This window comes from Mobula birostris, chromosome X (assembly GCF_030028105.1).
Source record: "Mobula birostris isolate sMobBir1 chromosome X, sMobBir1.hap1, whole genome shotgun sequence".
NCBI lineage: Eukaryota > Metazoa > Chordata > Chondrichthyes > Myliobatiformes > Myliobatidae > Mobula > Mobula birostris.
In genome coordinates, this window is record NC_092402.1 from 27,864,553 (window position 1) to 27,886,901 (window position 22,349).

Consider the following 22,349-nt stretch of genomic DNA (forward strand, 5'->3'; position numbering starts at 1 on the left):
CATTTAATTTAATGGAGTAGGCTTGAAGGACAGAGTGGCCGACTCCTAGTTCTTATGTTTCTAACTTTGTTGAAATCTCCCAAGGTGTATTGCACAGGTGCAGTTAGACAAAAAAAAAAGCCAAAGGAAGTGATAGTAAGGCAACTAATAAAGACTTGCTCAAAAAGGTAGTTTTTTAATTGCATTCCAAAGGGAAGGGCAAAGGCATATAAAACAAAGATTTCAGTTTTCAGGATCCTGAATGCTGAAACAAACTGGTGGTAAGAGTGGAAAGAAACACAAGTCACATGTGGAAGAATACAAAGTCAGGTGAGTTGGGGAAGAGAAGGTTTTGAGGAGTGGGATGAGGAAGGAGTCTGATCCTAGTAATCTTACATTAATCTTTGCACTCATTTATTCCATGACTATTGTATCCGATCTCTTTAAAAAACAACTAATTTAAAATAAGAAAATAAACCATAATTAAATAGTATCCAGATGGTAATGCATACATATTTTTTACAGTGACTGAAGTAAGTGCTGGCTCTGATTATAAATAACGTCTGCTTTCCTAGGCATTAGAACATGAGATTATGACCAACTTCATATACCTGTTTTGTCCCCATGTTCCATTATAACTCAAAAAGCATTAATTGAGCATCATTGATACTTGTGAAAATTTGAAAAACTCATGGATAAATCACTTCAAAGCATTTCAGTTCTACAGCTAAATCCAGTAGGCTCAATCACAAAATAGTGATGCGAAGATTCTGATTTTAATCAAAAATCTGTGCATGTTCAGAATTTTCTACTTCTATTATTTTTCATTTGAAAACCCCTTCACATTTCAATAGTAAAAACTCCCTGAAACTGTTTGGAAGTCGTAGCTGTTGTATGACTGAATGACATCGGGTTCCAAGATAGTTCCTTAAAGCACAGCGTGCAAGATGCTGAAGAGAACGTGGCTTGTTGGTCATCTGTATAATAGATTCGTAGAAAGCCTCATGTTTCTGAAAGAAAGTAAAAATATCTTGTGTCATAGCTAGTTCTCTGAATCTTGAATGTTCGGCTAATTTGCGGATATTGAAAACAATGTAACCATAAAACAAAAGGGGCCATTTAGCCAATTGTGCATGATGGTTTTGGTAATCTGATGCTTCTATTTTAATTCCATTTGCTGATTTATACCTGCATTAAAACATAAGAAATAGGAGCAGGAGCTGGCCATCTGGCCCGTCGAGCCTGTTCCACCATTCAGTAAGATCATGGCTGATCTGTCCATGGACTCATCTCCATCTACCTGCCTTTTCCCCATAACCGTAATTCCCCTATTATGCAAAAATCTATCCAATCTTGTCTTAAAAATATTTACTGAGGTAGTCTCCACTGCTTCATTGGACAGAGAATTCCACAGATGCACCACTCTTTGGGAAAACCAGTTCCTCCTCATCTCCATCCTAAGTCTACTCCCCCAAATCTTGAGGCTATGTCCCCTAGTTGTAGTCTCACCTACCAGTGGAAACAACTTTTCTGCCTCTATCTTATATATCCCTTTCATAATTTTATATGTTTCTATAAAATCCTCCTCTCATTCTTCTGAATTCCAGGGAGTATAGTCCCAGGTGACTCAATCTCTCCTGATAGTCTAAACCCCTCATCTCTGGAATTAACTTGGTGAACCTCCTCTACACTGCCTCCAAAGCCAGTATATCCTTCAAGTAAGGAGACCAGAACTGCACGCAGTACTTCAGGTGCAGCCTCACCAGTACCCTGTACAGTTGTAGGATAACCTCCCTGCTCTTAAATTCAATCCCTCAAGGCCAAAATTCCATTTGCCTTCTTGATGTTCTTATGTTCTTCTCTGGAGATCTGTTTGTCTCCATCTCTGGAGATGAACTGTCGACCAACAACTTTTATAAACCTGTCAATTCCTACAGCTTGACTATTATACCTCTTCCCACCCTGTCTCCTATAAAAAAAATACTATTCCCTTTCCTCAGGTATTTCATCTCTGCATCAGTTCCCATGATGTCCTCCTCCTTCAAAGAATGGGTTTTCCCTTCCTCCACCATTGATGCTACCCTCACCTGCATCTCTTCCATTTCCCGGACATCCACACTGACAGCCTTCCTGCCACCTTAAAGGTGATAGTTCCTCTTGTCCTTACCTACCACCCCATGAGCCTCTAAATCCACAACATCATTCTCCACAACTTCCGCCATCTCCAAAGGAATCCTACTGCTAACACATCTTTACTTCCTCCCCCCCCCCAACTTTTGCTTTCCTCAGGGGTTGCTCCCTCTATGATTCCCTTGCCCATTCATCCCTCCTCACTAATCTCCCTCCTGGCACCTATCTCTACAAGTGGCTAAAATGCTACACCTGTCCATTCACCTTCTCCAGCACCTCCATTCAGGGACCCAAACAGTTCTTTCAGGTGAGGCAACACTTCACCTGCAAATCTGCTGGGTTCATTTATTATGTTCTGTGCTCCCAATGTGGCTCCTCTACATTAGTGAAATCCATCTTAAATTGTGGGACCGCTTCATTGAGCACCTCTGCTCCATCCACCAAATGCAGAACTTCTCAGTGGTTGAACATTTTCATTCTGATTCCCATTCCAATATGCCAGTCCATGACCTCCTCGTGCCATGATGAGGCCACCTTTAGGGAGGAGGAGCATCTGGGTACCCTCCAACCTAATGGCGTGAATATACAAATGTAGATTTATCCTTCTGGTAAACAATTCTCCTTCCTTCTCCTCTCCCCACCTTCTTCTATTTCCCAATCTGACTTTTTACATCTTCCCATTTGCCTATTACTTCCCCTTGGGTCCCCTCCTCCTTCCCTCTCTCCTATAGTCCACTCTCCTCTCCCCCTTCTGTAGACCCTTATCTTTCCCATCCACCTGACATCATCTATCACCTTCTAGCTGTCCTTCTTCCCCTTCCTCCACCTTTTTTATTCTGCTGTCTTTCCCCTTCCTTTCCAGTCCTGAAGAAGGATATCAGCTTGAAACATCGACTGTTTTTTTCATTTCCATAGATGCTGTCTGACCTGCTGAATTCCTCCATCGTTTTATGTATGTTGCTTTGGATTTCCAGCATCTGCAGACTGTGTTTTTAAGATCTGGAGATGCTAGAAATCTTAAATAAAAATTCAACTGCTGGAAAAATTCAACAGGTCAGGCAACAGCTTTAGCGAGATTAGCAAACTAGAAGAGCAATTTTGGGCAACACACACACACAATGCTGGTGCAGCTCAACAAGTCAGTATCTGTGGAGGCGAATAAGCTGTTAGCATTTCAGGCAGAGGCACTTTATCAGGACCATTATGGATTGTGTCCAACCATTTCCATCCATAAAGGAAGTTTCATACTAAAAGTTTCTTTCATGCCTAGAGTTACTCAAGGTGAGGCAAGAATAGTTAAACTCTTGTGCTACTCAGAATTTGACATCTCACACAGCTCCCAAAGGTTGGGAGGCAAAATGAACACACTTTTCTCTCTACCTAGATGCTGGCTGACCTGCTACACATCCCCAGGATTTTCTATTTTTATTTCAGATTCTATTAACCCTGTAAGTGTTAACATATTGTTCTAACCTCTGCCTTTTGATTTCTAATAATTAACTTGTACCTACAACCCAGAATTATGTATCTGTGTTAAGGGCTTCTGTGGTGAAATATTTCCAAGCTGAGACTGGTGAACTTAGTATTTGGTAGAAGCTTGTGGGGACAGAAGGGTAAATTTAGTTTCTCCAGTCAACACATATGGACCACGAGGTTTATCCACAAATTTGCTTGATTTTCCTTTAGTATCAACTGCTACAGTACAAAAATCCTTCAACAGGCTCTTCAAATGTGCTAGGCACCTTATTTACACAGGGAAAGGCTAAAAGCTTGACTCTGGCAAGGAGACTGAGCGTTGTTTTCTTTTGACTTTTGTCAATAAGGAAAATGACACACTGCTACCCATTTTTAGGATGTACATAGCAATTTGAGACCTGAAACATTACCAGACTGGAACTACATTTGCATTCCAAAGCCTTCTTGCCCTAGTTTGAAACCATTGTGGCAAACGGTTATTTTAGTTCCAAGTTTTAACTTAAGTTTGTTGAATTAGCTGATCTCAGAACAACAACAACAGAGCTGTGGCCATTATGTTTAGAACCTCCTTTCTGTTCCCCTAACCAATGAATATCACTTCAGCTTGTCTCTTCTCCCCCTTTCCCTTCTGAGTTACACTTCTGAGTGCCAGAGACTGGACCACTGTGGCTTTCTCCTCCCAACAGTATACAAATCTGTTATTGAGGGGGATGGCCACAGAGGGTACTCTGCACTGGCTTCCTATTCACATTTCTCCTCCTGATGGTCACCCATTTACCTGTGTCCTGCACTTTGGGTGTAACTACCTCCATGAATCACCTGCCAATCAACCCACAGCCTCCCAAATGATCTGGAGTTCATCTAGCTCCAATTCCTTAATATGGTCTGAAAGCAGCTCCTGATGAAGGGTCTCGGCCTGAAACGTCGACTGTACCTCTTCCTAGAGATGCTGCCTGGCCTGCTGCGTTCCACCAGCAACTTTGATGTGTGTTGCTTGAATTTCCAGCATCTGCAGAATTCCTGTTGTTTGCAGCTGGATTCACTTCTTGCAGTTGCAGTCATCAGGGACTCTGGAGGTGTCCCTGTCTTCCCACCTCCTGGAAGAGAAGCATTTCACTATCCTGCCTGGCATTACCCCACTACTCTAATTGTGCAATTAGAAAGAAAGAAAGAATTGAAAAAAAAAATCTACCTACAGCTCCTGCCTCACGCCGCTGAAGCCTCTATGAGCCAAACCCTGAACTCCCCATTCTACCACTGGCTCACTCATACAATGGCCCTCTACTTAAACCTAACTTTCTGTTGCACCTTGCCAAGTACCTAATTATGCATAATCCAACATCTTCAAGGGAACTGCGATGTGCAGAATGTTTCGACTGCCCCCGCTCACTTCTTTTGAAATCTCTCTCCTACTACGCAATCCAACATCTCCAAGAGAACTGTAGTGCACAGAATTATATTAGCATGCACCAAGGTTGAGGAAAAATCAAACATTTGCCGACATACGAAGTAGACCTGTACAAAGATGTCTTTTTATACTTCTGTGTTGGAAACGATGCTTATGTGATCTTCAATAAAAGCATGAGCAAAGGACTGAACGGCTTGCTATGTTAGGCTCCATCTACTTTCTATTCAGTAGGGAAAGGTTAAACTAAGATTAATGCTGTTATAGCGCTGTCTTTTTTACCTTCTTACTGTGACTGCGTGGGTTTCCTCCCATGTTCCAAAAGATGTACAGGGGTTCCCAACCTGTGGTCCATGGACCCCTTACTTAATGGTATTGGTCCATGAGATTAAAAAAAGTTGGGAACCCTTAGGTTAATAGGTTAATTGGTCACATGGATGTAACTGGGTGACATGGGCTCATTGGGCCTGAAGGACTTGTTACTGTTCTGTCTCTCTAAAACTCCCATTTTCAAATACAAGTGTAATATATTAGTCTGGAGTAAATTACAAATTGAATTGACCAGTCTCAACATGAAACAAACCTATTATACAAGAAAACCAGCACTGTACAGTATGTGATAATTTGACGTAATATTTGAAGCATTCCAATAAAGATCAACGTTGCAGTACTTATTTTGGTTCATGGGAGACTGGCAGTAGTAGTTCCCTGAAGCAGTGAGGATACAGAGGATTTCACTCAAGTGTAATAGTGGGCATTGAAGCCTATGGACGCCTGCTGTCAAAAGGAGTGAGAAATACTTAAGTTCACTTTAACACTGCTGGTTAATAAAGATATGAACTGTTAGTTCATAAACACCGATACATGGTGTTAAACATGTTGATTTCTTGCCATGCACAGAATGACATGCTGCTGCTGATCACAACTCTAGGGACCTGTTTGTATCAGGACTGGACACTTGTCTGCAATACATCTCTTCCTTTTGCATTAATTTGTATATTCTGTCCCAGTAGGGTAGACTACAAATCATTACCCAGACTTTACAATATTAGCAACATATTACATGGACTACAGAACTTAACTGTCTAGTTGTTACATTATTTCACCCATTGCCCATCCTTTTTCTTTGTGACCTAGGTTCCTGTACCTCCTGCCTGATAGTAGTAGCGAGAAGAGAGTATGGTCTGGACGGTGGAGGCCTTTGATGATGGATGCTGCTTTCTTGTGGCAGCACTCCTTGTAGATGTGCTCAATGGTGGGGAGAGATTTGCCTGTGATGGACTGGGTTGCATCCACCACTTTTTGTAGACTTTTCCATTCGAGGACATTGATGCTTCCATGCCAGACTGTGATCTATAAAAGTTTGTTAAAGTTTTAGATGACATGGAAAATCTACACAAACTTCTAAGAAAGTAGAGGCGCTGCTGTGCTTCCTTGTGGTGGTACTTGTATGCTAGACTCAAGACAGATCCTCTGGTAATCTGAGATCTTAACTACTAAACTGGTGAATATTTACTTTCCTCTCTTTATTAGTGACTAATAACATTGTGGTGAATGTATTTTTGAAATCTAATTTCATTTTATTTATTAATTTAAGGAATATGGCCATTACCAACAGGGGAAGTGATATTGACCATCACCCTTTCACTTATAAAGCCTGGCTTGAGAAACTTGCTAAATAGATGCAAAGTTTACAGTGAACATGCTTCCAAGATATTGATGGTAGTGATTTGCAGAATTTAGACCTGAGATGATGAAGGAATGGTGATATACTGTCATTCCATGTATTGAGAATACATAACTTGGTGGGAAACCCCTGCGTGTTCTCCTTTTTGTGCTGATGGTCTACATAGTTTCATGGATATATTACTTTAAGCTGCCAGATGTGCTCTGAGTGAATTCCATTTAATATTATAATATCACAAAATGCAGCAAAATTTGTGTAAAAAAATCTTCTTCATTCATTCTGTGGTGTTGAAGTCACCTGTACAAGTAGTTGTGTTGCCTTTGCAGACAGTACAGACCAGTCATTATAGAGGGATTGAATGTTTAGCGTAGTTGATCAGATTTCAGATGTTTGATGGATTTTTCTGGATAGGACTAGGATTTATGAATGTTGTTGAAACAGCACTCATGAAGATCAATGGAGAGTATTCCATCATATTCCTGTTTTATGCCTTTGGAGCATTAGAAAGTGAGCTACTAGCAGAATACACGAGCTGGGACCTGCTCCTTCACAGTATTTATATAGCTTGTCAATGGATGCTTCTGGTGAGAGACTTGGTGAGGATAATGCCATTGAAAATCAAAGGTATAAAATTCATCTTTTTCTTTCTCCTTGAAAATGTTATTACCTACCAATTGTCTTGCTGAAATGTCACTAGTCACTAATCAGCTCATGCCTGAATGTTGTCTGAGGAATTTTCAATGGAATGGAATATGTTGAACTCAATGACTACAGACTGGTGGCATTGACCTCCCACATCATGAAGACCCTGGAGAGACTTGTTCTGGAGCTGCTCCGGCCTATAGTCAGGCCACACTTAGATCTCCTCCAGTTCGCCTACCAGCCCCAACTAGGAGTTGAGGATGCCATCGTCTACCTGCTGAACCGTGTCTACACCTACCTGGACAAGCCAGCGAGCACTGTTAGGGTCATGTTTTTTGACTTCTCCAGTGTGTTCAACACCATCCGCCCTGCTCTGCTGGGGGAGAAGCTGGTGTCATGGATTCTTGATTACCTGACTGGCAGACCACAGTACGTGTGCTTGCAACACTGTGTGTCCGACAGATTGATCAGCAGCACTGGGGCTCCACAGGGGACTGTCTTGTCTTCCTTTCTCTTCACCATTTACACCTCGGACTTCAACTATTGCACAGAGTTTTGTCATCTTCAGAAGTTTTCTGATGATTCTGCCATAGTTGGATGCATCAGCAAGGGAGATGAGGCTGAGTACAGGGCTACGGTAGGAAACTTTGACATAAGGTGTGAGCAGAATTATCTGCAGCTTAATGTGAAAAAGACCAAGGAGCTGGTGGTAGACCTGAGGAGAGCTAAGGCACCAGTGATCCCTGTTTCCATCTAGGGGGTCAGTGTGGACATGATGGAGGGTTACAAATACCTGGGGATACGAATTGACAATAAACTGGACTGGTCAAAGAACACTGAGGCTGTCTACAAGAAGGGTCAGAGCCGTCTCTACTTCCTGAGGAGACTGAGGTCCTTTAACATCTGCCGGACGATGCTGAGGATGTTCTATGAGTCTGTGGCGGCCAGTGCAATCATGTTTGCTGTTGTGTGCTGGGGCAGCAGGCTGAGGGTAGCAGACACCAACAGAATCAACAAACTCATTCATAAGGCCAGTGATGTTGTGGGGATGGAACTGGACTTTCTCACGGTGGTGTCTGAAAAGAAATTGCATGCCATCTTGGACAATGTCTCCCATCCACTACATAATGTACTGGTTGGATACAGGAGTACATTCAGCCAGAGACTCATTCCACCGAGATGCAACACAGAGCATCATAGGAAGTCATTCCTGCCTGTGGCCATCAAACTTTACAACTCCTCCCTTGGAGGGTTAGATACCCTGAGCCAATAGGCTGGTCCTGGACTTATTTCATAATTTACGGGCATAATTTACATATTACTCTTTAACTATTTATGGTTCTATTACTATTTATTATTTATGGTGCAACTGTAACAAAAACCAATTTCCCCCGGGATCAATAAAATATGACTATGAATATGACTGTGATGAAAGGAGCAACACATGCAAAATGCTGGAGTAACTCAGCAGGCCAGGGTTTTGTGTGTGTTGCTCAGATTTCCAGCATCTGCAGATTTTCTCTTGTTTGTGATATGATGAAAGGAAGCAGTTTAAGCTATTTGGGCCTAGGGCACTGGTTTAATACCTGCAGTAATATACTGGGGCTTAGACAACTGATGCCCACCAACTCCAGACATTCCTTTGACTATACTATGGCTTCTTGACGTAGCATTCAGTCAAATGCCAATTTGATGTCACCTACTTCTAATCTCTGAATTTCAGAACTAATCCATATTTGAATCAAGATTGTAATGACTGTCCTAGTGAAACATGAAATGTGCATCAGTGAACAGGTTATAGGAGACTTGATGGCACTGTCAATGTCAACTCCAGTCACTTTATTGATGGTAAGAATAGATTGCTTGCATGTTAATTAACTGGGCTGAATTTTTCCTGCTGTTGAGGACAAATAATACCTGTGATTTTCCACATTGTCAAATAGATACCAATATTGTAAATGTTCTAGAGCAGTTCAGTGGAGGAACACCTTTTATTGTTGTGTGTCCTTTACAAGTGATCCCATAACCTTTGCTGTAGCATGCTCTCAACTGTTTCACAAATTACATGGAGTGAATTGGACTAGCTTGAACAAGATTTATCAGCTAGTCTAGATTTTAGGAAAAGATTGAATTGGATCAGCCACCCAGCCATTCTGACTAAATATTACGCAAATTTCATACCCATCTTGAGCACCTCTGTGCTGAGGTCCACCATCATTTAACTACAATCAAAGCAAGAATTTTCTCTTATTAACTGTTTAATTGTTTATCTTACTTTAAAAATGGACAGTGCAGGACTGAAGAGATTTGATTAGATCCTTTGGTTGTGGGACCATTTATGGTTTAGTATGTATTGTAGCTTAGACAGGTTGGCCTCATCTGAACTATGTCTAATGTTAATCCTGATGTGCCTTACTGCATCTGGATTAAGTTAAGATTGTCCTAATTGCAATGGATAAGCCAGTTCATGTGGTTACAAAGTGAGATGGAATACTATTCAGCTGATGCTGATGATCAATGGGTCTTCAAGAATACTCAGATTTGAGTTGTTAGATCTGTTTGAAATGTATCCCGCTTAACATGATGGTAGTGCGACATAACAGAATGGAGGGTTTGCCTGTGGAATACTTTCTCTTCATTCGTATTATGTTGCCATTGAAGTTTAACCTTTTATACATTCTTGACTGAACATTTAAACTTAGCTGATTTCCTGATTCTAAGAAAAGCCTCTCAAGATAACACCCAAGGTCAGGATCAAATCAGGTCTCTGGAACTGTGAAGCAATACACCAGCTACTGTGACCATTTCACAAGATATATTTGAATGTAGTTATCCACATATGTAGGATGCTGCTTTGATAGACTTATTTAATATAACTTTTACATGCTGCACATGTTGTATGTTAACTGGAATCCCTGATGATCTGTAGGATAAATTCTTTGTAGGAGTTCAACAGTTATACATAGCAGTTAGATTTCAATTTATTAAAATGTGTTTCTTTTATCACCCTTTACTTCATAGAGATTATATAATGTAGTGTTTCCTTCCACATACCTGCCACACTTCTGGGGGAACTGCTTCTATCCAAGAGTCACAAAATGGAATGTGCTCATAAGTATTTAACACAACTTCCATTGTCTGTGGAGACATTGCACATTGTTTGAGTACCTGAAAGAGAAACAAAACTTGCAAAATTACATGTCCCAATTTTCAAGCATGAATAATGAGGTGCATTGGATAATGCACATAATTTCTAGAGTTGTACATGTCAGGTCAAACGTTTAATGCGGACATGAGCCAACGTTACCTCCCAGCTGCGCGGGTGTGTGTCCTTGTAATAACTGAGATGCTCTTGTGCATATAGCTTTTGTTGCTGCACAGCTGGAATTTTCTTTTATATAATATTAATATACAGTGCCTATAAAAAGTATTCACCCCCCCCCCAGTAAAAACTACACCATGAAGACAAAAGAATACTCCATGCAACTCATCAAAAAGGTTATTGAAAAGCACAAGTCAAGTGATGGATACAAAAAAATTTCCAAGTCACTGAATATCTCTTGGAGTTCTGTTAACTCAATCATCAAGAAATGGAAAGAATATGACCCAGCTGTAAATCTGCCTAGAGAAGGCTGTCCTCAAAAGCTTACTATGTTTTTTGTTACTTTTGCCACTGTGCCTGTCATTTGTTTTGACTGCCTGACATTGTTTACTTATGTTGTGAATTGTGGTTTGTGTTTGCTTGATGTGAAAAATTCTATATTCTGACTTTTTTGTTAAGTAATCTAATAAGATTTTTTAATTAAAAATTGTCACAAGGCAAAAATTCCTTTCTGCAAAATTGTTTGTATGACTATATATTTTATTAAAATTATAATTTTTTGACTTGTTAAATTTTTCAAATAATTCTTTGTATTCTCAAATAATAATAATTTTTAGTATCCCAAGTATGTCAAACAGAAAAGCAGAAGCATTAAATGCTTTGGAGAACAAAGGTTGTACAAAATTTAAGGTAGAATATCTTTTGCCATTCTGATAACTGAACTACTGATTTCACATCAGAAACAAAAAAATAAAAATTGGTGACATATTTATGTATCAAGATACTGGCAAAATTGTATGCACCATTTGTGTGGAAGCAAAAGCGGGGGCACGAGTTCAGTAGTGAAAAAATGGAAGTTAGATTACTTAAAATGACATCTTAACGAGAAAATTATGACTACATCTGCATCATGCTGCCACCCACAATGGACCCCCTACAATTTGCCTACCGACACAACCAATCGACAGATGATGCAATGGCCACAGCTCTACGCACCGTCCTTACACATCTGGAGAAGGGGGATGCTTATGTGAGAATGCTGTTCTTGGACTACAGTTCAGCATTCAACACCATAATTCTATCCAGGCTCGACAAGAAGCTCAGAGACCTCGGCCTTCACCCTGCCTTGTGCAGCTGGATCCTGGACTTCCTGTCAGATCGCCAGCAGGTGGTAAGAGTGGGCTCCCTCACCTCTGCCCTTCTGACCCTTAACACAGGTGCCCCTCCGGGCTGTACACTAAGCCCCATCCTTTACTCTCTATATACCCATGACTGTGTCACCACCCACAGCTCCAATCTGCTAATTAAATTTGCTGATGACACAACACTGATTGGCCTAATCTCAAATAATAATGAGGCAGCCTATAGAGAGGAAGTCATCACCCTGACATAGTGGTGTCAAGAAAACAACTGCCCTTAAGCCTTCAACCTGATGGTATGAACATTTGGGTAGCCTCCAAACTGATGGCATGAACATTGACTTCTTTAACTTCCGTTAATGCTCCAGCTCCCCTTCGTACCCCATCCCTTATTTATTTATTATTATTTTTTTCCCTTTTTTCCCTCTCTTTTTTCTCCCTCTCTTTTTTCTCCCTCTGCCCCTCTCACTATAACTCCTTGCTCATCCTCTGGGCTCCCCTCCCCTTTTCTTTCTCCCTAGGCCTCCCGTCCCATGATCCTCTCATATCCCTTTTGCCAATCACCTGTCCAGCTCTTGGCTCCATCCCTCCCCCTCCTGTCTTCTCCTATCATTTTGGATCTCCCCCTCCCCCTCCAACTTTCAAATCTCTTACTAGCTCTTCCTTCAGTTAGTCCTGACGAAGGGTCTCGGCCTGAAACGTCGACTGTACCTCTTCCTATAGATGCTGCCTGGCCTGCTGCATTCACCAGCATTTTTTGTGTGTGTTGCTCTTCCTCAACATCGCAAGAACAAAGGAGCTGGTTGTGGACTACAGGGGGAATGGAGACAGGCTAACCCCTATAGACATCAATGGATCTGGGGTTGAGAGGGTGAACAGCTTTAAGTTCATTGGCATAAACATCACTGAGGAGCTCACGTGGTCTGTACATACTGGCTGTGTGGTGAAAAAGGCACAAACAAGTAGTTTAGTATGGCTCCCCAAATTCTAAGAACTTTCTATAGGGACACGATTGAGAGCATCCTGACTGACTGCATCACTGTACTTCCCTCAATCGCAGGACTCTGCAGAGAGTGGTGCGGATAGCCCAGTGCATCTGTAATTGTGAACTTCCCATTATTCAGGACATTTACAAAGACAGGTGTGTAAAAAGGGCCTGAAAGATCACTGGAGACCTGAGATACCACAGTCACAAACTATCATCCAGGAAATGGTACCGCAGCGTAAAAACCAGGATCAATAGGCTCTGGGACAGCTTCTTCCACCAGGCCATCAGGATGATAAATTTATGCTGATGCAACTCTATTTCTATCTTAAATTGACTATCCTGTTGTACATACTATTTATTATAAATTACTATTATTACAAATTGCACATTTGAACAGAGATGTAATGTAAAGATTTTTACTCATGTATATGAAGGATGCAAGTAATAAAGTCAATTCAATTCAGATTCGGTTATCAAAGTACACAACCAGAAGAAATGTGAAAGTTTTCCTTCAGAAAAGATGTTTGAATACAATTGAGGCACTGCAGTATGCAAAAGCAAAAGTTAACACTTTAGTCACAGTATATTGATGATACCAGTTATTAGAGTGACAAAGTGAAAGATCTGCTTGCATCTATTAGTTTTAATGTCAATACTGCACCTATTATTCGATTTATTCAATGTGTGTGTAATCATTTGGATAAACAATTTCCTGACAATGAGTTAAGAGCATGGCAAGCTTTTGACCCTGTTGCTATTGAAAACACAACCAATTTAGAATTTGGAAAAGAGAATGCTGTATATAACTGACAAAAAAACACCCAGCTACAATTACAAACTACAATGAAAGCGTTGCCTCAAAAATATTGGAGCAATTCTGCAATTTCAATTTTGTCAGTTCTGAGAAAGTTAAATGTAGTTCAATTAAGGTGTTCAACACCTTAATATGTTGAACTACGTGCTTTGAAATGAAGAATTTGAAGAACTGTCAATTCTTGTTGACATTGTTGGAACATTTCAAGCTTCTCATGCTGACTGTGAACGTAGATTCAGAAAAAGTTTACAAAATCTGAAAAGATTTCCTTTGTACTGTTTTTAATTATACCCTTCATTAATAAATAAAATTAAAAGTATGTGATTTTTCAATTTTCATTCTAAGTATTCATAGTATCCATATTACAAAAAAAGTTTAAAGTGCTTCGCAGTTTTCAGGCCACATAAAAATTTCCTGCTCAGAGCAATGGTTGGTCCGCACAGCTGTGAAAAAAAAATCAGAGGGAACGTTATGAGCAGCTCTTCAAGTTATTCGTTGTACACTACAATGGGTGGTCTAAAGAAAAAGATTCTCTAAAGACTAAATTTATCCAATGTATAGGCAAAGTACAACAATCATGGAATACACAGATTGGTTCTCTGATTTGCTTGGAAGTAATTGAACTCAGTCAGGGTGCAATCAGACTGCACAATTCCATTTGTTTATTTAGACAGAGCAAAATCAGGAAGTGTTCTTTCCAACACGGACTTGGCTGGAAGATTGTATGTAATTTATATCTTGGCAGGTTCAGATATTGCTAATAACTACTTTGAGAGGACAATAGTAATGGTGTATATGTCACTATAGCTAGCAAATGCACCTTCGGAAGAAAAAACAAAGAAAATCTGCACTGGAGTGCAAGACAAATACATTATTAATAAAGCACCAGCCATACATACTAGGTAATTATAATTTAACTTGCTTAGCAAAAAAAATGCTTGGTATCAGATGTAATGCCAGCTTCATATTACTGTCCGATCATTTGAAGACTACAAGTTAATGAGTGTGCAATTACTTTTGCACCCAATTTTGCCAATTTGCTGGCAGCTGGATTATGTTGCGCTTCCTTTCCATGTTTGTTAGTTCTCATTAGTTATTTGTTTAACAGCCCCATGGCCCATTTTCTTAAATCGCACTTTAGCATCTATGTCAAATAATAATAGAAAGTCTGGATACCTTGGGATCAATTGGAGCTGCTCCGTGGTTAAGTAGTGACACAACAATTTGCTCTGGATGATGTTCCAGGTGGTCTTCAACAGCCAGTAAAATACAATCCATTGGTGTGTAGCCAGCACAATTCTTAGCATTCACAGTAGCACCATGCGTTAACAACAAATCCACAATGCCAGGGTGACCATTCCCACAGGCATTGTGGAGTGGGGTATGCTTTTTTTTCCCAGCAGTTTTCACATCAGCTCCACTATTGATCAGCATTTTACAGACTTTGTAATATCTACCAAAAGCCTCGCGTTTCTCCACAGAAGAACAAGCAGCATTGAGTGCAGTTTCTCCTTCACGATTCTTCTTGTGACTGTAAGCATAGTAGCTCAGGTAAAGGTCTACATGTTCATCCAAACCATGCGTTGCAGCAACATGAAGTGGAGTAATCTGTCTCTCTCGAGTCTGCATATTAACTCTGGCATTATGCTCCAGCAAGAGTTTAGCACATCTGAAATAGCCATTAGAAGTAAAAATAACATGACTGTTATCTTAAATATTTTAAATATTTCCTCAGCATTTGCCAACTGCCAATGGTTGATATTTTTGTTAGTTCAGTAAGCTGAGATGAACTGCAAGGACGCAGCAAGCTAATGTAATTTGTACAATAAGTCTCCCAATTAGACTATTCGCTGTTGGTACAAAATGCCATTTTATACAAATAACACACACAAAATGCTGGAGGAACTCTGCAGGTCAGGCAGTATCTATGGAACAAACAGTTGATGTTTCGGGCTGAGACCCTTCTTCAGGCCTGGAAAGGAAGTGGGAAAGATGGCAGAATAAAAAAGTGGGGGGAAGGAGGAGGAGGAGGATAGCTGAAAGGTGATAGGTGTAGCCAGGTGTGTGGGAAAGATAAAGGGCTGGAGCAGAAGGAATCTGATAGGAGAGGGGTGCGGACCATAGGAGAAAGGGAAGGGGGGTTCACCAGGGGGAGGCGATAGGTAGGTGAGAAGAGGTAAGAGGCCAGAGTTGGGAATAGAAGAGGGGAGGAGGGGGATTTTTTTTAAACCAGAAGGAGAAATCGATATTCATGCCAGCAGGTTTGAGGCTACCCAGATGGTATAAGATATTGCTCCTTTATCTTGAGAGTGGCCACATTGTATCACAAGAGGAGGCCATGAACTGACAGGTTGGAGTGGGAATGGGAATAGGAATTAAAATAGTTAGCCATCAGAAAATTGCACTTTTGGCGGATGGAGTGGAGGTGCTCAACAAAGCAGTCCCCCTGTTCATGACAGTTCTCATCAACATAGAGGCCACATTGGGAGCACCAGATACAATAGACGGCCACAACAGATTCACAGGTGAGGTGTTGCATCACCTGGAAGGACTTTTGGGGCCCTGAATGGAGGTGAGGGAGGAGGTAAATGGGCAGGTGTAGCACCTTGGCCACTTGCAGGGATAAGTGCTGGGAGGGAGATTAGTGGGGAGGGATGAATAGACAAGTGAATCACAGAGGGAGTGATCCCCAGGAAAAGCAGAGAGTTTAGAGGGGGAGGGGGGAGGTAAGGATGTGCTTGGTGGTAGGATGTGTTTGGAAGATGGTGGAAGCTGTGGAGAATGATGTGTTGGATGCAGAGGCTGATAGGGAGGTAGGTTATGACAAGAGGAACTCTATCCCTGTTAAGGCTGCAGGAAAATGGGGTGAGCACAGATGTCCTGGAAAGGAAAGCCTTTGAAGAAGGAGGACATCAAACAAGATTAAGTATTTGTTGTGTACAAATAAATACAGTCCAACTGGTCATGCTGACCTCAGGTTCCTCCCTGCTGGTCCCAGTTATTCACATTCAGCCCACAATTCAAGATCTTCCCCTCTACTTACCTATTCAAATGCTTGTTAAATGTTGCAAATGTACTTGTGTTGAAGCTCATTCCAAGAACTTCTGACAGAGGGTAGGGAGTAATCTCTTACATGTTTACCCTCGTATTTTGGATCTATACCCAAACCTGGGGAAAAGACTATGACCTTATCCATACTCATGTTTTTTAATATATAAATCTCTATGAAGTCACGTCTCATTCTCCCAACACTCCAAGGAATAAAGATCCAGCGTGGCCAACCTCTCCCTATAACTCAGGCTCTCTAGTCCAGGCAGACAATGCCTTTCAGTTTGACAATACCTTTCCTATAGCAGTGACCAAAACTGCGCATATGGCCGTACTCCTAAACTTGATGCCCTGATTGATGCTAAAAGCCTACTACACACATTGTCTACTTGTGGCCACTTTCAACAAACTGTGCACTTCTCAGGTCCCTCTGTTCTCTTCCAGTCACTGTATAGGTCCTTCTCTGGTGAATGTCCAAAATGCATCACCTCACACTTTTCTAAGTTGAAATCCATTTGCCGTTCCCCAGCCCATCTCCCTAACTAGTCAAGGTCCCTTTGTAATTCATTGTAACCTACCACTATCGACAAGACCCCCTAATTTTTTCTCATCAGCAAGTTTGTTAATCTTGTCATGTACATTCACATCCAAATTATTTGCATAAATAATAAACAGATGTCCCAACACTGACCTCACACTTAATCTATTCCTTTAGTTAACTCTTCAAAAAAAAACAACTTTAAAATATTCATCAAACATGATTTCCCACACACAAATCCATGCTGACTATTCCTGATCAGGCCTTGACTATCCAAAGTAATGGTAGATCTTACCCTTCAGTAATGTCATTAGAACTGAAATCAGGCTTACCAGCCTGTAGTTCCTTGGCCTGTCCTTGCTAGCCTTCTTGAACAATTAACAACATTATATATCACAGAGCAGTACAGCACAGAAATAGGCCATCTGGTCCATAGGCACATGTTCCAAGACATCAGATTACCCTAATTTCTTTGGCATCTATGGTAGTGTAGCAGTTGGCACAATGCTATTACAGTTCTGGGTGGACTTCGGAGCTCACTTCCAGCATTTTCTGTAAGACAGTTTGTATGTTCTTCCTGTGTGCACATGGGTTTCATCCAGGTGCTCCAGTTTCTTCCCACAGTCCAAAGACGTACTATTTAGAAGAAATTGTCCTGGGCTAGGGTTAAATAGGTGGATTGCTGGGCAGTGCACCTCATTGGGCCAGAAGGGCCTGTTCCAAGCTGCATCTCCAAATAAGTAAATAAATAATATTAAATGGACATTAAGAATCTTTGCTATGTCCCGTGGCTCCACACATAGGTGGCTTTGATGATCTTTTAAAGAACCTAGTCACCATTTTGCTGTTAGTATTACTACAAAACCTCAAGATCATCTTTCACCATGTCTCCCAAATCCACCTCATCAGTGGAGTGGAGCTTTGAGGCTTTGACTCGAGAGGCTTCCATGAGAGGAGGCAGAGGACAAGCTAGCTCGCAGTTAGTTTTTACAATGTCCCCTGAGACGGTGATGTGCCTCTTATGTGAGATGTGGCAGTCTTGGGGGAACTCTCCTCTCCCGCAGAGTCACATCTGCCAGAAGTGCATACGGCTGGGCGATCTGGAAGACCGTGTAAGGAATCTGGAGCAGCAGCTGGATGACCTTCGACTCATAATGGAGAATGAGGCAGTCATAGATGAGAGCTACAGGGAGGTAGTCACACCTAGGCTGTCGGAAGCAGGTCATTGGGTGACAGTCAGAGGGGGGAAAGCGAAGGTGAGCAGACAGGTAGTGCAGAGTACCCCTGTAGCCATTCCCCTGAATAATAAGTTTACCGCCCTGGATACTGTTGGTGGGGACGACTGACCAGGTGTGAGCCACGGTGGCAGGGCCTCCGGCACTGAGTCTGACCCTGTGGTGCAGAAGGGTGGGACGGAGAAGAGGAGAGCTGTCGTCATTGGAGACTCTATAGTCAGGGGACCAGACAGGAGATTTTGTGGACGTGAGAAGGACACCCGCATGGTTTGTTGCCTCCCGGGTGCCAGGGTCCGGGATGTCTCTGACCGGGTGCACGACATCCTGGCACGAGAGGGAAAGCAACCAGAAGTCGTGATACATGTTGGGACCAACGGCATAGGCAGGAAGAGGGATGAGGTCCTGAAGTGTGAGTTTCGGGAATTAGGCAGAAGGCTGAAGAACAGGACCTCAAGGGTGGCGTTCTCAGGATTGCTGTCAGTGCTACGTGACAGTGATGGTAATAATTGGAGGAGATGGCAGTTGAATGTGTGGCTGAGGAGTTGGTGCAAGGAGCAGAGTTTTAGATTTTTAGATCATTGGGATCTCTTCTGAGGAAGGTGGGACCTGTACAGATTGGATGGGTTGCATCTGAACTCGAGGGGGAGCAATATCCTTGCAGATAGGTTTGCTAGCATGGTTCGGGAGGGTTTAAACTAATTTGCGAGAGGGATGGGACCCAGAGCAATAGAGCAGTGAAAGAAGTGCATGGAGTAAAGCCAGATCTAACATATAGAGAGGCTTTGAGGAAAGAGAAGCAGAATAAACGGTATAAAGACAGTAAGGTAGAAGGGCTGAAATGTGTGTACCTCAATGCAAGAAGCATCAGGAACAAAGGTGATGAACTGAGAGCTTGGATACATACATGGAATTATGATGTAGTGGCCATTACAGAGACTTGGCTGGCACCAGGGCAGGAATGGATTCTCAATATTCCTGGATTTCAGTGCTTTAAAAGGGATAGAGAGGGGGGAAAAGGGGAGGAGGGGTGGCATTACTGGTCAGGGATACTATTACAGCTACAGAAAGGGTGGGTAATGTAGCAGGATCCTCTTTTGAGTCAATATGGGTGGAAGTCAGGAACAGGAAGAGAGCAGTTACTCTACTGGGGGTATTCTATAGGCCCCCTGGTAGCAGCAGAGATACAGAGGAGCAGATTGGGAGGCAGATTTTGGAAAGGTGCAAAAATAACAGGGTTGTTATCATGGGTGACTTTAACTTCCCTAATATTGACTGGCACCTGATTAGTTCCAAGGGTTTAGATGGGGCAGAATTTGTTAAGTGTGTCCAGGATGGATTCCTGTCACAGTATGTGGACAGGCCGACCGGGGGAATGCCATACTAAATCTAGTACTAGGTAATGAACCGGATCAGGTCACAGATCTCTCAGTGGGTGAGCATCTGGGGGACAGTGACCACCGCTCCCTGGCCTTTATAATTATCATGGAAAAGGATAGAATCAAAGAGGACAGGAAAATTTTTAATTGGGGAAGGGCAAATTATGAGGCTATAAGGCTAGAACTTGCGGGTGTGAATTGGGATGATGTTTTTGCAGGGAAATATACTATGGACATGTGGTCGATGTTTAGAGATCTCTTGCGGGATGTTAGGGATAAATTTGTCCTGTTGAGGAAGATAAAAAATGGTAGGGTGAAGGAACCATGGGTGACAAGTGAGGTGGAAAATCTAGTCAGGTGGAAGAAGGCAGCATACATGAGGTTTAGGAAGCAAGGATCAGCTGGGTCTATTGAGGAATATAGGGAAGCAAGAAAGGAGCTTAAGAAGGGGCTGAGAAGAGCAAGAAGGGGGCATGAGAAGGCCTTGGCGAGTAGGGTAAAGGAAAACCCCAAGGCATTCTTCAATTATGTGAAGGAAAAAAGATTGACAGGAGTGAAGGTAGGACCGATTAGAGATAAAGGTGGGAAGATGTGCCTGGAGGCTGTGGAAGTGAGCGAGGTCCTCAATGAATACTTCTCTTCAGTATTCACGAATGAGAGGGAACTTGATGATGGTGAGGACAATATGAGTGAGGTTGATGTTCTGGAGCATGCTGATATTAAGGGAGAGGAGGTGTTGGAGTTGTTAAAATACATTAGGACAGATAAGTCCCTGGGTCTGACGGAATATTCCCCAGGCTGCTCCACGAGGCGAGAGAAGAGATTGCTGAGCCTCTGGCTAGGATCTTTATGTCCTCGTTGTCAACGGGAATGGTACCGGGGGATTGGAGGGAGGCGAATGTTGTTCCCTTGTTCAAAAAAGGTAGTAGGGATAGTCTGGGTAATTATAGACCAGTGAGCCTTACGTCTGTGGTGGGAAAGCTGTTGGAAAAGATTCTTAGAGATAGGATCTATAGGCATTTAGAGAATCATGGTCTGATCAGGGACAGTCAGCATGGCTTTGTGAAGGGCAGATCGTGTCTAACAAGCCTGATAGAGTTCTTTGAGGAGGTGACTAGGCATATAGATGAGGGTAGTGCAGTGGATGTGATCTATATGGATTTTAGTAAGACATTTGACAAGGTTCCACATGGTAGGTTTATTCAGAAAGTTAGAAGGCATGGGATCCAGGGAAGTTTGGCCAGGTGGATTCAGAATTGGCTTGCCTGCAGAAGGCAGAGGGTGGTGGTGGAGGGAGTACATTCAGATTGGAGGATTGTGACTAGTGGTGTCCCACAAGGATCTGTTCTGGGACCTCTACTTTTCGTGATTTTTATTAACCACCTGGATGTGGGGGTAGAAGGGTGGGTTGGCAAGTTTGCAGACGACACAAAGGTTGGTGGTGTTGTAGATAGTGTAGAGGATTGTCAAAGATTGCAGAGAGACATTGATAGGATGCAGAAGTGGGCTGAGAAGTGACAGACGGAGTTCAATCCGGAGAAGTGTGAGGTGGTACACTTTGGAAGGACAAACTCCAAAGCAGAGTACAAAGTAAATGGCAGGATACTTGGTAGTGTGGAGGAGTAGAGGGATCTCGGGGTACATGTCCACAGATCCCTGAAAGTTGCCTCACAGGTGGATAGAGTAGTTAAGAAAGCTTATGGGGTGTTAGCTTTCATAAGTTGAGGGATAGAGTTTAAGAGTCGCGATGTAATGATGCAGCTGTATAAAACTCTGGTTAGGCCACACTTGGAGTATTGTATCCAGTTCTGGTCACCTCACTATAGGAAGGATGTGGAAGTATTGGAAAGGGTACAGAGGAGATTTACCAGGATTCTGCCTGGTTTAGAAAGTATGCATTATGATCAGAGATTAAGGGAGCTAGGGCTTTACTCTTTGGAGAGAAGGAGGATGAGAGGAGACATGATAGAGGTGTACAAGATAATAAGAGGAATAGATAGAGTGGATAGCCAGCGCCTCTTCCCCAGGGCACCACTGCTCAAGACAAGAGGACGTGGCTTTAAGGTAAGGGGTGGGAAGTTCAAGGGGGATATTAGAGGAAGGTATTTTACTCAGAGAGTGGTTGGTGCATGGAATGCACTGCCTGAGTCAGTGGTGGAGGCAGATACACTAGTGAAATTTAAGAGACTAATAGACAGGTATATGGAGGAATCTAAGCTGGGGGCTTATATGGGAGGCAGGGTTTGAAGGTCAGCACAATATTGTGGGCCGAAGGGCCTGTACTGTGCTGTACTATTCTATGTTCTATGTTCTATTATTTCCCCCACCCCCCCCCACCCCGATTTCCCTCTTAGCCTGCTTTTAAACTTTTTATATTTGTCAGGGTCTTCATTCGTACCCAGCTTTGTTCTTTGTCTTAATCGGAGTTTCGATATCTCTCACTGTCCAGGGTTCCCTGAATTTGATGTGTCTATCCCTCACCCAAACAAAAACATGGTGCCCCTGGATTCTTGATATGTCTCCCACTTGCCAACTGTTCTTTTATCTTTAAGTAGGGTCATCTAGCTGAT

The 22,349-nt window shown here is 42.2% G+C and overlaps 1 protein-coding gene across 1 annotated transcript in view; it reads right to left on the reverse strand.

Annotated features, from left to right (window-relative positions):
* Positions 1 to 209: 209 nt before the first annotated feature.
* The window catches only part of asb16 (ankyrin repeat and SOCS box containing 16), a 40,968-nt gene continuing 18,828 nt past the window's right edge, over positions 210 to 22,349 (reverse strand). The window contains exons 3-5 of the mRNA XM_072249101.1: positions 14,759 to 15,251; positions 10,374 to 10,487; positions 210 to 989 (exon numbers count right to left, since the gene is read on the reverse strand). Of these exons, the coding sequence (XP_072105202.1) occupies positions 804 to 989; positions 10,374 to 10,487; positions 14,759 to 15,251 (793 nt within the window). The 3' untranslated portion in view covers positions 210 to 803. The remainder of the gene's footprint in view (positions 990 to 10,373; positions 10,488 to 14,758; positions 15,252 to 22,349) is intronic.